Source organism: Erpetoichthys calabaricus, chromosome 18 (assembly GCF_900747795.2).
Source record: "Erpetoichthys calabaricus chromosome 18, fErpCal1.3, whole genome shotgun sequence".
Classification (NCBI taxonomy): domain Eukaryota; kingdom Metazoa; phylum Chordata; class Cladistia; order Polypteriformes; family Polypteridae; genus Erpetoichthys; species Erpetoichthys calabaricus.
The window spans coordinates 51,736,124-51,750,817 of NC_041411.2; the positions used below are offsets into that span (position 1 = coordinate 51,736,124).

Below are 14,694 nucleotides of genomic sequence, written 5' to 3' on the forward strand. Positions count from 1 at the left end.
GGACTTTAGGCAATCATGATAAATAATGATCCTGTTTCTAACATTTGAAATATCAAAAGCCTGCCCTCCTTCTTTTCATTTTGTTGAGATTCGACACACTTGATTCTCGCCGCTTTATATTAGCCAGTTCACCACTCCATTTTCCTAACAGATTATCTTACTTCTTAAAAGTTAACATGAGTTTAGGAAGTTTGGCCAGATGTTGCCTTGTCTCCCTGTGCGTCTGGTTTTTTTATTCTTACGTAAGAGAAGGCGTGTCGAAGACGGCGAACGTAAGGACCTTCCCCGCATTACCGAATGTCCTCGATAATCTGCGCCTCTCGATTCCCTTCGCTTGCCTCCTAAGCGTCTGCTAACACAAGTCAGCTACACCATGGAGGAATACTGACGTACTTTCATGCAGTGGACTGTGTTAATTTTGCAGAATGAGAGCTTACAGTAAAACTTTAGTTTTGTCAACGTTCTTTTTTATTTTGTTGCTTCTATACTTTTTTGCCAGACGCGATGCACTTTTAAAAGCAGAGCAGAATGGTGGCTCTTTACGGGACGTGAGAAGTGCAGTTACCTTTCATCCGCCACTTTTGCGTGATACACAGCAAGAGACTCGCCGAAGACAAAAACTAACTAAAATACTGTCAGGCAGCAAAAAGATTACTAGGTAAGGAAATCAAAGCATGTTGTTTTTTAAGTGCTCACGTGGCAGTACGTGTCGGAATGTGAATAGCATTGAAGTCGCTCGTTTTCAAAGAAACAAAAGGAAAGAGTCGCAGTGTAGCCCTCACAGACGGGGGATTCAGCAAGACTTCTAAATATGTATGTTTTAGATTAATCGGTGTTCTTAAAATGTCCTGATGTGTATGAGTGAGTGCCCCACGATTGGCTGGCATCCCGGCCAGGATTAGTTTCACCCATGCCATCCTGAAATGACTTCATCTGCCATCAGTATTTTTGAATTCTGTTCATGGACCGTTTTAGGATACACTCAGTACAAGTGCATATTATGGACAATTCATTTATGTGATGTAAGGAGAAGTTGCATTATAAAACGTAATTAACAAATGTGTATGGACAATATATAGTGCTATGGCAGATAACAAGAATAATTAAGAAAAACTGAATTTGAGATACCCCTAAAAAGCTGGAGGCAACTGTATGTGATTAGACCCTGGAGTTTAGAAGATTATATCTTTAAAGTGGTACTATAAATATTTATTTGAGGTATGTAGCAGGTTAGAAAATACAGAGACAGTAAAAAGTAACTTATAGATTGCTCTAGGGATTCTTGTTTTTAAATTTGCAGATCACTGCATTGGCTTCCAGTAGCAGCACATATTAAGTTCAACTCTTTAAAGCTTGCCTACAGAATAGTCAATTGATCGGCACCTATTTACAGTATATGGACATACTTGTGAGGTTCTTTGCTCCTTCTTGACAACTTAGTTCTGCTGATGAATGGTGTTAGGTGATACCACCTTTTTGTGGTATGAAGTCCCAGTCCAGACACTGGTCATGTGTAGCTTATGGATGCTGGAATGAGCTGTCCACCTCCATGTAAAATTCTGATCTACTGAAGGTGTTTTAGAGGCGTTTGAAGTCTCCATTGTTTAGTGAATTTCTGTCTGATATTGGCTGTTAGGTTTGTAACCTAGAAATTGTAACTCCCTTGTGTTTTGTTCAGAGTTTTCCACTTGTGATGATCATTTCTGTACCCTCGTTTTGTAACACTTGTTTCCAAACAGTCCTCTTAATTATTTTGGAGAACAGCATCTGCTAAGCAAATAAATGTAATTGATTGATTTGAGTGGGATATGAAAGGTTAGTTTTTGAATCAAATCCTTTATATAATATATCTCACTAACAGATGGGACCATATTGGAGTTTCTAATCCTGCAATGTCTTTTTTGTAAGATGGTAATCTGAACTGTACAGTTACTACGGCACAGGACAACATTTGCTGGCCTTTTTTTTCTGCGTATTGTATATAGTATATTGCATCACCATAATTCTTCTAAATTCTTTTCAGATACTTCTTTTTTAATTTTTTTGACACCCATCTTGAACATAACACTGCATTTATTTGTAGGCGATACTTTGTCCTTTCTGTACTACTGAGCATTTTCAAGTTCAGATTTACTCATCACAGTGTGATTCCTCCCACTTACACGTCTCGCACAGATGAGTCACAGAATTTCAATATCAACAGCAGATAAGGAATTGAATACCTGGCAATATACAGTGCCTATAAAAAGTATGTACCCCTTGCAAGTTTTTACATTTTATTCTTTTACAGTATTGAATTATAGTGGATATAGTTTGGCTTTTTAACACTGGTCAACAGAAAAGGACAGTTTCATGTCAAAGTAAGAACAGATTTCTGCAGTGGGGTCTAAATTAATTGCAAATGTAAAGTACAAAATGATTAATTGCATAAGTATATTCACCATTCAGTACTTAGTAGATTCACCTTTGTCAGCCGTGACAGCGTTCAGTCTGTGTGCTCAGGTCTCGATCAGCTTTGCACACCTGCATATTGTAAGTTTTCTTCATTCTTCTTTGCAAAACTGCTCAACCTCTGACAGGCTGCACGGGGATCGTGAATGAACAGCCTTTTTCAAATCCAGCCACAAATTCTAAGTCAAGATTGGACTCTGGCCCTTCCACTACAAGATATTAATATTGTCGTTTTGAAGCTATTCCTGTGTAGCTTTGGCTTTTTGTTTGCTGTTGTTGTCTTGATGAACAAATCTTGTCCAGTGACACAGGTATCTTGCAGATGACAGCAGGTTTTCCTCCAGAATTTACCCGTATTGTCATACATTCATTGTACCAATACAAGCCTTCCTAGGCCTGCTGTACAGATGTATCCCCATAGCTTAATGCTGCAACCACCATGCTTCACTATGGGGATGCTCTCCATTTGATATTGTGCAGTGTTTAGATTACACAAAACATGGCATTTAGTCTGAAGGCCAAAAAAGGGCATTTTTTGTGTCATCAAACCATGGAATCTTGTTCTACCTGACTTCAGAGTTTCCCATGTGCCTTCTGCCAAGATGTCATGTGAGTATTTTTTTTTACCAAGTGGCTTTCTTGTTGCCATTTGCTGCAATGAGTGAAGCACTGAGTCAAAAGGCATTGTCTACACAGCCTCTCTAGCCTTAGCAACTGTGGCTTGAGGCTCCTTCTGAGTTCTCAGACGTCTCTTGGAGGCTTCCGTCACTAGTCGTCTTCTAATAAGATCACTAATTTTTTTGAGTGACCTACTCTAGGCAGATTTACAGCTGTGCAATACTTGATTTAACTGAACACCAAGAGGTAATGAGTGACATTTTCTTGTGTCAGGAGTGGAGTAAAGGCAGAGCTCACCTGGAGAGGACCTTGCGGAAGAATAAACTTTTTCTTGATGACAGAACCTGTTGTGTGGGAAACTGAAAAAATAAAATCTTTTTTCCTCATATCAAGCAACGCTCAATAGCCCAGAATGGCAAAGCAAATATAGGATTAAAGAAGTTTTGACAAATTTATTATGCAAGAAAACAAAATGTGAAAAAAGTACAGCGGTCTAAGTGTATATATGTATATATACAGTACTGTGCAAAAGTTTTAGGCAGGTGCGAAAAATGCTGTAAACAAAGAATGCTTTCAGAAATATAAATAATGATTGTTTATTGTTATCAATTTACAAATTGCAAAGTGAGTGAACAAAAGAAAAATCTAAATCAAATCAATATTTGGTGTTACTACCTTTTGCCTTCAAACCAGCATCAATTCTTATAGGTACATTTGCACAAAGTCAGGGATTTTGTAGGATTCTAGTCAGGTGTCTGATCAACCAATTATACCAAACAGGTGCTAATGATCATCAATGTCACACGTAGGTTGAAACACAGTCATTAACTGAAACAGAAACAGCTGTGTAGGAGGCTTAAAACTGGGTGAGGAACAGCCAAACTCTGCTACCAAGGTGAGGTTGTGGAAGACAGTTTCATGTCATGGCAAGATTGAGCACAGCAACAAGACACAAGGTAGTTCTACTGCATCAGCAAGGTCTCTCCCAGACAAAGATTTCAAAGCAGACTGGGGTTTCAAGATGTGCTGTTCAAGCTCTTTTGAAGAAGCACAAAGAAATGGGCAACATTGAGGATTGTAGACACAGTGGTCGGCCAAGGAAACTTAGTGCAGCAGATGAAAGACACATCAAGCTTATTATCCTTTGAAATCGGAAGATGTCCAGCAGTGCCATCAGCTCAGAACTGGCAGAAACCAGTGGGACCCAGGTACACCCATCTACTGTCCGGAGAAGTCTGGCCATAAGTGGTCTTCATGGAAGAGTTGCAGCCAAAAAGCCATACCTCCGACGTGGAAACAAGGCCAAGCGACTCAAGTATGCATGAAAACATAGGAACTGGGGTGCAGAAAAATGGCAGCAGGTGCTCTGGACTGATGAGTCAAAATTTGAAATATTTGGCTGTAGCAGAAGGCAGTTTGTTCGTCGATGGGCTGGAGAGCGGTACAATAATGAGTGTCTGCAGGCAACAGTGAAGCATGGTGGAGGTTCCTTGAACGTTTGGGGCTGCATTTCTGCAAATGGAGTTGGAGATTTGGTCAGGATTAATGGTGTTCTCAATGCTGAGAAATACAGGCAGATACTTATCCATCATGCAATACCATCTGGGAGGCGTATGATTGGCCCCAAATTTATTCTGCAGCAGGACAACAACCCCAAACATTCAGCCAAAGTCATTAAGAACTATCTTCAGCGTAAAGAAGAATAAGAAGTCCTGGAAGTGACGTGACGTGCAAGAAGTCTCACGGGACTTCAAAGTGTCTCCCCGAGATGATCATGTTGCGACCCAGAATTTTTGTATATTTATATATATATATATATATATATATATAGTAAAGAGAACAAAAAGAGGCTCCTAAAGGGTCTGAGGCACCTGTAGGCAAACCCTGTATACTGAAAGGGTGCAAAAGGCGCAATAGATATCATGTGGTAGGCACTTAAACTGAGAATAGTCCCATTGTGGTGATCAAGTCTGACCCAAGATGCCGGTGTCTCCAGTTATGATGTTTCGTGGGAGAAAGACGCAGACACGGCTGGGTTGTTTCCTGGAACTGATATCATAGATGGTGGCATGTCAGTTTTCCTTTCTACAGAGGGGAAAGAAGAAGAGATACTGTTACTGCTTTGCGCATTCAGGTGGCCAGGGGTAAAATTGTCATCAACTGAGCCTGTAAGTTGTTCCCCAAGCACATGCGTGTGATGGTATCCCCCACTTAGCCTAGATCCAAATGATCAGGCAGCCCAACCATGAGGTTATGAATATGAGACTGGGCATCAGCGTTGTCATGGAGATTGGCTTCCCTATGCAGAGCCATTCCTTTGTAAAGGAGCGTGGTCCATCAATAGGGTGAACTCGTGTCCCAGGAGGTAGTACCTCAGTTGGTTAATAGCCCACTTAATCGCCAGGGCCTCTTTTTCCACTGTCTTGTGATCCATTAGTTTCTAATTCAGGTACATCGCAGGGTTTGTTCAACACTGTCAATACTATGGCTCAGCATGGCCCCCAGGCCTCTGTCTGAAGCACTGATCTACAAAATAAAAGGTAAGGAAAAATTCAGAGTAATTAAAATAGTTGTTGAACTGAGGGCCACTTTTAAGTCATGAAATGTGTCCTGTTTTCTCATCCCAGACCACCATGTTAGGAGCACGCTTCTTTGTCAAATCACTTAAAGGGTCAGCCCTCTCTGAGAAACCGGGTACGAACCACCAATAATAACCCACTAGTCCTGAAAAAGCTTGTACTTGTCGTTTAGTTTTTGGACAGGGCTAATTCATAATGGCAGCAACTTTGGAACACTGTGAATATACGATACCTCTACCCTCCAAATTTCCCAAATATTTGGCCTCAACTAACCTGAAGAAACATTTCTTTATGTTGATTGTGAGGCCGGCTTCCCTTAGTGTCAGAAGTACAGCACGCACCTGTTGTATATGATCCTCCCAGGTGTCGGAATAAATGACTATGTCATCAAGATAGGCTGCACTATAGGCTTGGTGGGGTTGTAGCACTCTATCCATGAGACGTTGGAAAGTCACCAGTGCTCCATGCAAGCTGAATGGTCTTTTTCTTCGCAGATTCCAATACCCTTTGGTCATGTCAAGAGTGGTCAGATATAGAGCCCTCCCTAATCGGTTCAGAAGTTCATCCACACAGGGCATCGAGTATGCATCAAACCGAGATACTTGATTAAGATGCCGGAAGTCATTGCAAAATCCCTGCTTCCGTCTGGCTTAGAAACCAGAATGATGGGACTAGAACAAGGGCTGTAGCTTTCCCCGATCACCCCCAAGTCCAACATCCTTCTGATCTCTAACTCAACCTTGGCACGTTTGGCATCCGGGATGTGATATGGGCGTTCTCTAATGATGACTCCAGGGTCAGTAACAATGTCATGCTCAAAGAGGTTGTTCTGGGTTTCTTTCACCACATCCATGATGGACGAGATTACTCCTTCAAGTTCTTGTCTTTGGTCGGGAGTGAGATCAGTAACGAAGTTAAAGTGACCAACTGTGAAGAAGGAGCTGCCTGAAATGAAGTAAGGATCGGGATCCCTTTCCTTCCAGGGCTTCAGGAGGTTAAAATGATTTATCCACTAGGCTGGCCGTCGATTTGGTTGTTTAATCAAATAGTCGACGAATGCCCTTCCTCTCTTTAACTTCATATGCGCCCTGCCAGTGAGTCAATAATTTAGAATGGGATGTGGGAACAAGAACCATAACCTGGTCTCCCAGTTGGAACTCCCGTATGGAGGTCCTTGATCATAATAACAAGCCTGTGTTGCTTGAGCACGTTCCGTGTTTTCTTTTAGAATGGGTCTGATTTTTCCAAATATATTGTGTAATTGGGCGATACATTCAAAAATGTTTGTGGAGGGATTGGCTTCCTCTTCCCAACCCTCTTTTAATATGTCAAGAGGACCCTGGGGTTGCCGTCTGTATAATAACTTAAAAGGAGAGAAGCCTGAGGAAGCCCGAGGAACTTCCTGGTAAGCAAACAACATGAGGGGAAGCAACTGATCCCAGTTTCTTCCATCCTCACTGACCACCTTATGTAGCATTCATTTGAGCATCTGATTAATACACTCTACTAAGCCGTCCATTTGGGGGGTGGTACACGGAGGTATTTTAAATGCTTGATATGGAGTAATTTGGCCACATCTCAGAACACATCAGAGGTAAATGGCATCCCCTGATCTGTAAGGATTTCTTTAGGGATGCCGCACTCACAAAGATCCCAATCAGTTCCCGTACAATATTCTTTAAGTCAGCCACTCTCAAAAGGATGGATTCTGGATACCATAGCATAATCCACAATCACTAAAACATATTTGTTGGCCTCTAGCAGAGGGTTCTAGGGTTATTCCATCTGAACGACTAGGGGTTGATATTGTAATGTCAATGAGCAGGACAGGAACAAGAGGAGCATGGTCCTTCCATGGAATCTGTTGCAACTGACATTCTAGACAGTAGGCACAGAAGTGCAGGACCTCCTTGTTAATTCCCAGCCAATAAAATCAGAGCTTTATCCGCTCCAAAGTCTTATCAGTACCTAAGTGGGTACTCATAAGGTGGGCGTGGGCTAACTTGCAGACTTGTCATTGAAAAGTCCGTGGTACTAACAATAATGACGTCATCTCACCCGCATGCTCAGCTACCCAATAAAGGAAATCATTTTTTAAAACAAAGTACAGTCCCTGTGGCATAGTATAATTGTACATTGCTAAATAATCAGAGCAACAGCATTCAGAGCAAATTTCAAAGGATCATTGTTCATTTGCTCCCATTTAAAGGAGCCCGGAGTTTGTCTGAATTGAAAATGCTGTTCTCTGAGAGGGTCTGATGTGACCTCAAGGGGCGGAGTTACATCCCTGGTTGTCGCGTCCTCTGCCTGCATTATGTCATCAGACCGCAACGCAGTTATGTCAGTCTTCTACCATTGGGTAATTATACTAACATGGCTTTCCTCTGGTTGTATACACGGCATGGCAACAACTTGTGATGGATTTTCTTCCTCAATAACCAGGCCTAGAGTTTTCTTAGAGGTAGCAATCGTACTCTCGTTTATAATTTCTGACCAGTCCTGCCCAAGGATCACCAGGTAGGGAAGGCTGCACATTACTAATTTACTTAGTGATGTTTTGATAAGTGATGATACACCAGGTGGCCCTATACCAGTGGGTTTCCTTGTGAATACAAGTCAGACTGATCATACCTTTTTCCTTCTGTTGTGAAAGCACGTAACAGTGAACAACAATGGACATTTTGCTGCAGGAATAAAATAAGGTGGAGAACCTATATCCATTCATCACCACCACCTCACCCTGGGGTAAAGATAAAGGATTAGCGAATAAACAGAACCTCTCTCCCTTCAACCAGCTGTAGTTCATGGTTTTGCCGAAATGGGGGAAATTGGGCATAGTATGTCCAAGCTCTTCACTTATAGAAGTGAAGTGGATGTGAGGGCTTCTCATTGGGTCAAACTGCAGGCTCTGATTCATGCCAAGTGGGCTCCATAGATTTGTAGTCCTGCCTCTGGACCGGCCTGGTTAGATGTACGGGTAGGGCCTGAACTAGGAAAGCACAAGTGACCAATTTGGTGATCTCCTTACCGTTAGCAACCTTGGGTTTTAACCAATGACTCACATGACCCCAGATTTCATAACCCTGGGATCTAGTTGGCTTTTCTGGGTTGAAGGTCCACTCATGGCAGCCCCTGACCTGCTGATCTAGAATGATGCCATATTGCAGGAGTACCTCAGCCTTCAATTTATCATACTCCTCGGCATTGTTCTCTGACAGGTCATAATAAGCATGCTGAGCTGGTCCCAGTAAGAACAACGCCAATATATTTGCCCACTCAGAGCAATCCCAGTGATGACAGGCAGCAGTTCTCTCAAAATTAAAAAATAGGTTTCATTGTCAACATCTGGATGTAAAGGTAACAATACCTGATAAGGACCAATCTGTAAATGTCGTTGGAGGTCCACTTGAGCTTGGCTACATTCCTCCGTTTCTGCAATCTGGGTTTGTTGTTGTCCCAGCTGTACTTGAAGTTGTTGTACAGTATCTGTTCTGCCATTTGTTGGAACATTTTGGCTATGTTTAGGGGTTCCAACATGCGTAGACCCTGACAACTACACCACTGTAAAGAGAACACAAAGAGGCTCATAAAGGGTGTGGGCCACCCGTAGGCAAATCCTGTATATTGAAAGGGTGCAAAATGCGCAAAAGAAAATGTGTGGTAATTGCTAGTTCCATTGTGATGATTAAGTTTGCCCCAAGATGGTGGTGTCTTCAGTTATGATGTTTCCAGGGAGGAAGAGGCGAACACAGCTGGGCTGTTTCCGGCAGTAACGTCATAGACAGTGGCACCGTCAGTTTTCCTTTCTACAGAGGGGAAAGAAGAAGAGGTACTGTTACTTCTTAGTGCGCTCAGGTGGCCTGTGGTAAAACTGTCATCAACTAAGGCTATAAACTGTTCTCCAACAGCACTTTCAACACTTTCCAAAAATATTGGGGAATGGAGCAATTTAAGGCCAATTATGATTTAAAAATAAAGAAAATGATGTGAGTAGAAATCGATGATGTTCAACAGTGACTAAAATCCTGTTTTGGTATAAAAGCTGCATCCAAGAAAGACCTGCTCCTTTAGAGCAAAGATGGGTTGAGTTTTGCCAATTTTCCACAAATGTGTGAGAAAATTAAAAAGTGTAAAAACAATGTTTCTCAAAGACAGATTGGAAATGATTTGGGTGTTTGACTCCCGACAGTGCCTAATACAATTAAAAGATTCAAGGATTCTGGAGAAATTTTGTTGCGTAAAGAGCCAGGGCACTAGCCTAAGATAATTGACAGTGAATGCAGTCCCTCAGATGGCACTGCAAGTAGAACTGTCATTCATCAATAAATGACATAACCAAGTCAGCTCAGGAGGCAAACTTTTATCAAGTAATAAAATATGTAGTTACATTCACAAATGCCGGTTACAACTGTACAGTAATCCCTCCTCCATCGCGGGGGTTGCGTTCCAGAGCCACCCGCGAAATAAGAAAATCCGCGAAGTAGAAACCATATGTTTATATGGTTATTTTTATATTGTCATGCTTGGGTCACAGATTTGCGCAGAAACACAGGAGGTTGTAGAGAGACAGGAACGTTATTCAAACACATTTCAAAAGTTTAAACTGTGCTCCATGACAAGACAGAGATGACAGTTCTGTCTCGCAATTAAAAGAATGCAAACAAATCTTCCTCTTCAAAGGAGTGCGTGTCAGGAGCACAGGCTGTCAGAAACAGAGAGCAAAGCAAATAAATCAATAGGGCTGTTTGGCTTTTAAGTATGTGAAGCACCGTGCAGCATGGCGCTTCAGGAAGCAGCTGCACACAGAAGGTAGCAACGTGAAGATAATCTTTCAGCATTTTTAGACGAGCGTCCGTATCGTCTAGGTGTGCGAACAGCCGCCCTGCTCACACCCCCTACGTCAGGATCAGAGAAAGTCAGCGCTAGAGACACAGAGAAAAGTAAGTTGGGTAGCTTCTCAGCCATCTGCCAATAGCGTCCCTTGTATGAAATCAACTGGGCAAACCAACTGAGGAAGCATGTACCAGAAATTAAAAGACCCATTGTCCTCAGAAATCCGCGAACCAGCAAAAAATCCGCGATATATATTTAAATATGCTTACATATAAAATCCGCGATAGAGTGAAGCCGCGAAAGGCGAAGCGCGATATAGCGAGGGATCACTGTACTGTGCAAAAAGGAAGCCATGTGTTAATTGTGTCCAGAAATGCTGTCAACCTCTATGGGTTTGGAGGCATCTGCAGTGGACCATAACACATTGAGGAAATGAGTGTTGTCGTTAGATGAATCAATATTTCAGGTCTTTTTGGAAGAAATGTGCATCTTGTTTTCTGGACCAAAGAAGAAAAGGACCATTTCTTTTGATTCTGTTCTTCCTGTGGTTATTGGGGGTCATCAGGAGTTTGAGATGCACACAAGTTTAGATTCCAGGAGACTTGATTGCTGGATGAAATATCCTGTCAACTGTCGATTGGATAGGCTATGATCCTGAGGAACACTCTTGGGTATATGCCAGTGATATCCATTCCCCTTGGCATATGGCTGGATTCCATAGTTAATTTCCTTGTAAGCTGAATGTTCACGCTTGGAGCTTGCACATTCACGAGAGGATTATGTAGTAACAAGTCATTTAGCCCGTTACAATAACTGGCGCTAGAACAGTAGTGCATAAACATTAGTAGGAACAGTCTATATTAAATGGCAAGGGACTTTGACCTCATTCTTTTTGTTGGTCGTATTTTTCTTTCTTTCAGCCTTTCTTTTGTTGATGTTTACTTGCTGAGCTGACCGCTCTTCGTGGGCTGCCGCCGTGTATTGTGTGTCTTTAATTTTCTGTGACAGTAATACTGTCTTGTACGGCTCTATTCAATAAGGGCGCGCACAAAAAGGCGAGTCTTCAAAAGGGCGACCTCAATTGAGCGCGGCGAATAAAGGCGTTCGTAGATAATTTAGTTCAAATCCATCCATCCATCCATTTTCCAACCCGCTGAATCCGAACACAGGGTCACGGGGGTCCGCTGGAGCCAATCCCAGCCAACACAGGGCACAAGGCAGGGAACCAATCCTGGGCAGGGTGCCAACCCACCGCAGGACACACACAAACACACCCACACACCAAGCACACACTAGGGCCAATTTAGAATCGCCAATCCACCTAACCTGCATGGCTCTGGAATATGTGAAGAGCAACAAAGGTGCAGATCTTTATTTACACGCGCCTTTATTCGCTGCGCCCAATTGAGGTCGCCCTTTTGAGGCTCGCCTTTTTGTGCGCGCCCTTATTGAAGGATACCGTCTTGTATGTCCGCTGGCTTGTACGTCCGTAATATACCTTTAATTTTCTCTGGCGGTAATACAGGCGTGCACGTCGGTAATATGCCTTTAATCTCCTCTGACAGTAATACTGGCTTGTATGTGGCTGTAATATGCATCACTGTATTGTGTACCTTTAATTTCCTCTTGCAGTAATACTGGTTTGTATTACCGTAAAACGCCTCTTAACTTTCTCTGACAGTAATATCGCGCATTGCACCGTGCCCCGCGCATGCGCACTTCACCAGAAGACACCCACACACGGACACCTGGACGCACATAGGGATTTTATATATATAGATAGCACATGGTTGTACATGTATTTGCATTATTTTAGCTTGGAAAATCTATTTATGGAGATTTTGTTTTCATTTGTCCCATCTTTGTTTATCAAAGAACTCCTTATGTCACAGTTACTGACAGTACGTACATGGCAACATTTCTGTAATTCAGTATCACTTGGTTGGAATAACAAAGACTGTAGTTTCAAATAGGCCCAGCGTTAGGTGTCTTTTTGGTTTTTGAACTCACTTTGTGTCTGTGACTTTCAGTTTGCCTTCATGTCTTGTTTGTGCAGTCTCTGACTATTCTGGCTTTGATCCCTTTCTGCCCCTTACTATGTTTAGTTGCACATTTACTGTACATCTCCTGGTTATCTATTTTTTTTTTCATAATAATTCTGAGGCAAACATCTCACTATAGAAACAAAGAAAGCTCCTTTTAAATAGTACAGAAGCTGTAAGGGAGCAAACCTATTGAACAACAGAAATCCTTTCTCAATGACAATGGCATTTGTATAACCTATGGAATGAGATTCGTGGTCCTGAAAAATGACATGTGTTGCACGTAAATCCGAACAATACTGAGCGCACTACCTGTATATTATAATTTTTGTCAAATCAAAACATCACAGGATGCATTGTATGACTCATGCATCATACCTGGCCCAACAGACCACCTCAAAACCAGTTCCCAGAAAGAGACAGATAGTAATAGTTGGGGACTCAATCATAATGCAGGACAGGTACACACTTAAATTTGGAATTAGTAGGAAATTTTTAAAATCTCCTAAATGGGTTAATAAGGAGTTAAAAAAGAAGCTGCAAAGGAAAAAAACAGCTGTATAAGTTTTACATGATTAATATCTCCAATGTGAATCATAAGGCATATGAGAGCTTGAGGTAAAACAAGGCACTTAGAGAGGAATATAGCAGATAAGGTGAAAATGACCCAAAGAAAATCTTTCAGTATTTTAGTAGTAAAAGAAAAGTCAAGGAGGAGGTGAAGTGCATCAGAAATAGTAAAGGGGAATTAAAAAATACAGACAATGAAATAGCAGATGTTCTAAACTTGCATTTTTCTGAGTTCTTCACGTGTAAGGAAGTGGATAACGTACCAGCGGTAAATGGGACTACTAAGGAGGTACTGAGGGATTTGGAAATTGTAGATGAAGAAGTACTGCCCAGATCAAATAGGCTAAAATTAAACAACTCACCAGGACCAGATAATATTTACCCTCGTGTTCTTAAGGAGGTTAGTGTGTACATATATAAACCCTTGATGCTTATTTTTAGGAAGTCACTGCACACTGGGGAGATTCTGTAGGACTGGAAAATGACAAATATTATCCTGTTATATAAAAATGGTGACCGAGCAGATCCAAACAACCTTTGGCCCAGTAAGCTTAACATGCATCACAGACAAATTAATGGAAGGAATTATTAAGGATATGATTGAGCAACACATGGCAAGAACAGTTTTACTGAACAGATAGCATGGGTTCAGAAGATGGAGGTCATGTTTAACTAACATGCTGGAAATCTGTGAGATAGCAACAAAAAGGTATGATCAAAGTGGACCATATGATATTATTTACAGTATCTTGACTTTCAGAAAGCATTTGATAAGGTGCCACATGAGAGGTTGGGCATCAAACTAAAAGAAGTGGGAGTTCAAGTTGATGTTTGTAGATGGGTACAGAATTGGCTCAGACACAGGAAGCACAGGGTGATGGTGCGAGTAACCTCATCAGAACTTGCCGATGTTAAGAGTGGTGTTCCACAGGGGTCAGTGCTAGGGCCACTGCTATATTTAATATATATAGAAATGATTTATAATAATAATAATAATAATGCATTTTATTTATAGGGGCACTTTACATTAGCAGTAAATCTCAAAGTGCAACATAAAAAGTTAAACAAAGGCAAGGCAAGATGAAAACTGAGATAAAACAACAATAATTATAGCATTCTTGTTAATAAGCTTTCCTAAATCGAAAAGTCTTTAGCTGTTTTTTAAAACAGCCCACAATCTTCTGTGATCTTAGGCTCTCTGGTGGGGCATTCCAGAGCTGTGGAGCAGCAGCTGCAAAGGCTCGATCTCCCATTGTATGAAGTTTGGTCACAGGGGGATGAAGGTGGTAGGTATTTGTAAAACGGAGGTTTCTTGTAGTGGATTGTAGTATAAGGAGTTATTTAAGATATTGTGGAGCATTTCCATGGATACACTGGTGAGTAAACAAACAGAGTTTGTATTCTATACGGAGATGGATAGGGAGCCAATGAAGTGACCGAAGGATTTGTGAAATGTGTTCATATTTCCGCACCCTCAACAGGATTCTTGCAGCACTATTTTGAATTTGTTGTAGCTTTTGAAGGCTCTTGTTGGGTATCCCGAAGAGGAGTGCATTACAATAGTCCATTCTATTTAGATAGGAATATAAGTAAGAAGCTGC

General features: G+C 41.6%; 1 protein-coding gene across 2 annotated transcripts in view; it reads left to right on the forward strand.

Annotated features, from left to right (window-relative positions):
- The first annotated feature begins 319 nt into the window (after nucleotides 1-319).
- Nucleotides 320-14,694, forward strand: part of gxylt2 (glucoside xylosyltransferase 2) — a 101,332-nt gene continuing 86,957 nt past the window's right edge. For both annotated transcript variants that reach the window (XM_028825404.2, XM_028825405.2), the window contains exon 1: nucleotides 320-658. In XM_028825404.2, coding sequence (XP_028681237.1) covers nucleotides 426-658 — 233 coding nt within the window. In that variant the 5' untranslated portion in view covers nucleotides 320-425. The remainder of the gene's footprint in view (nucleotides 659-14,694) is intronic.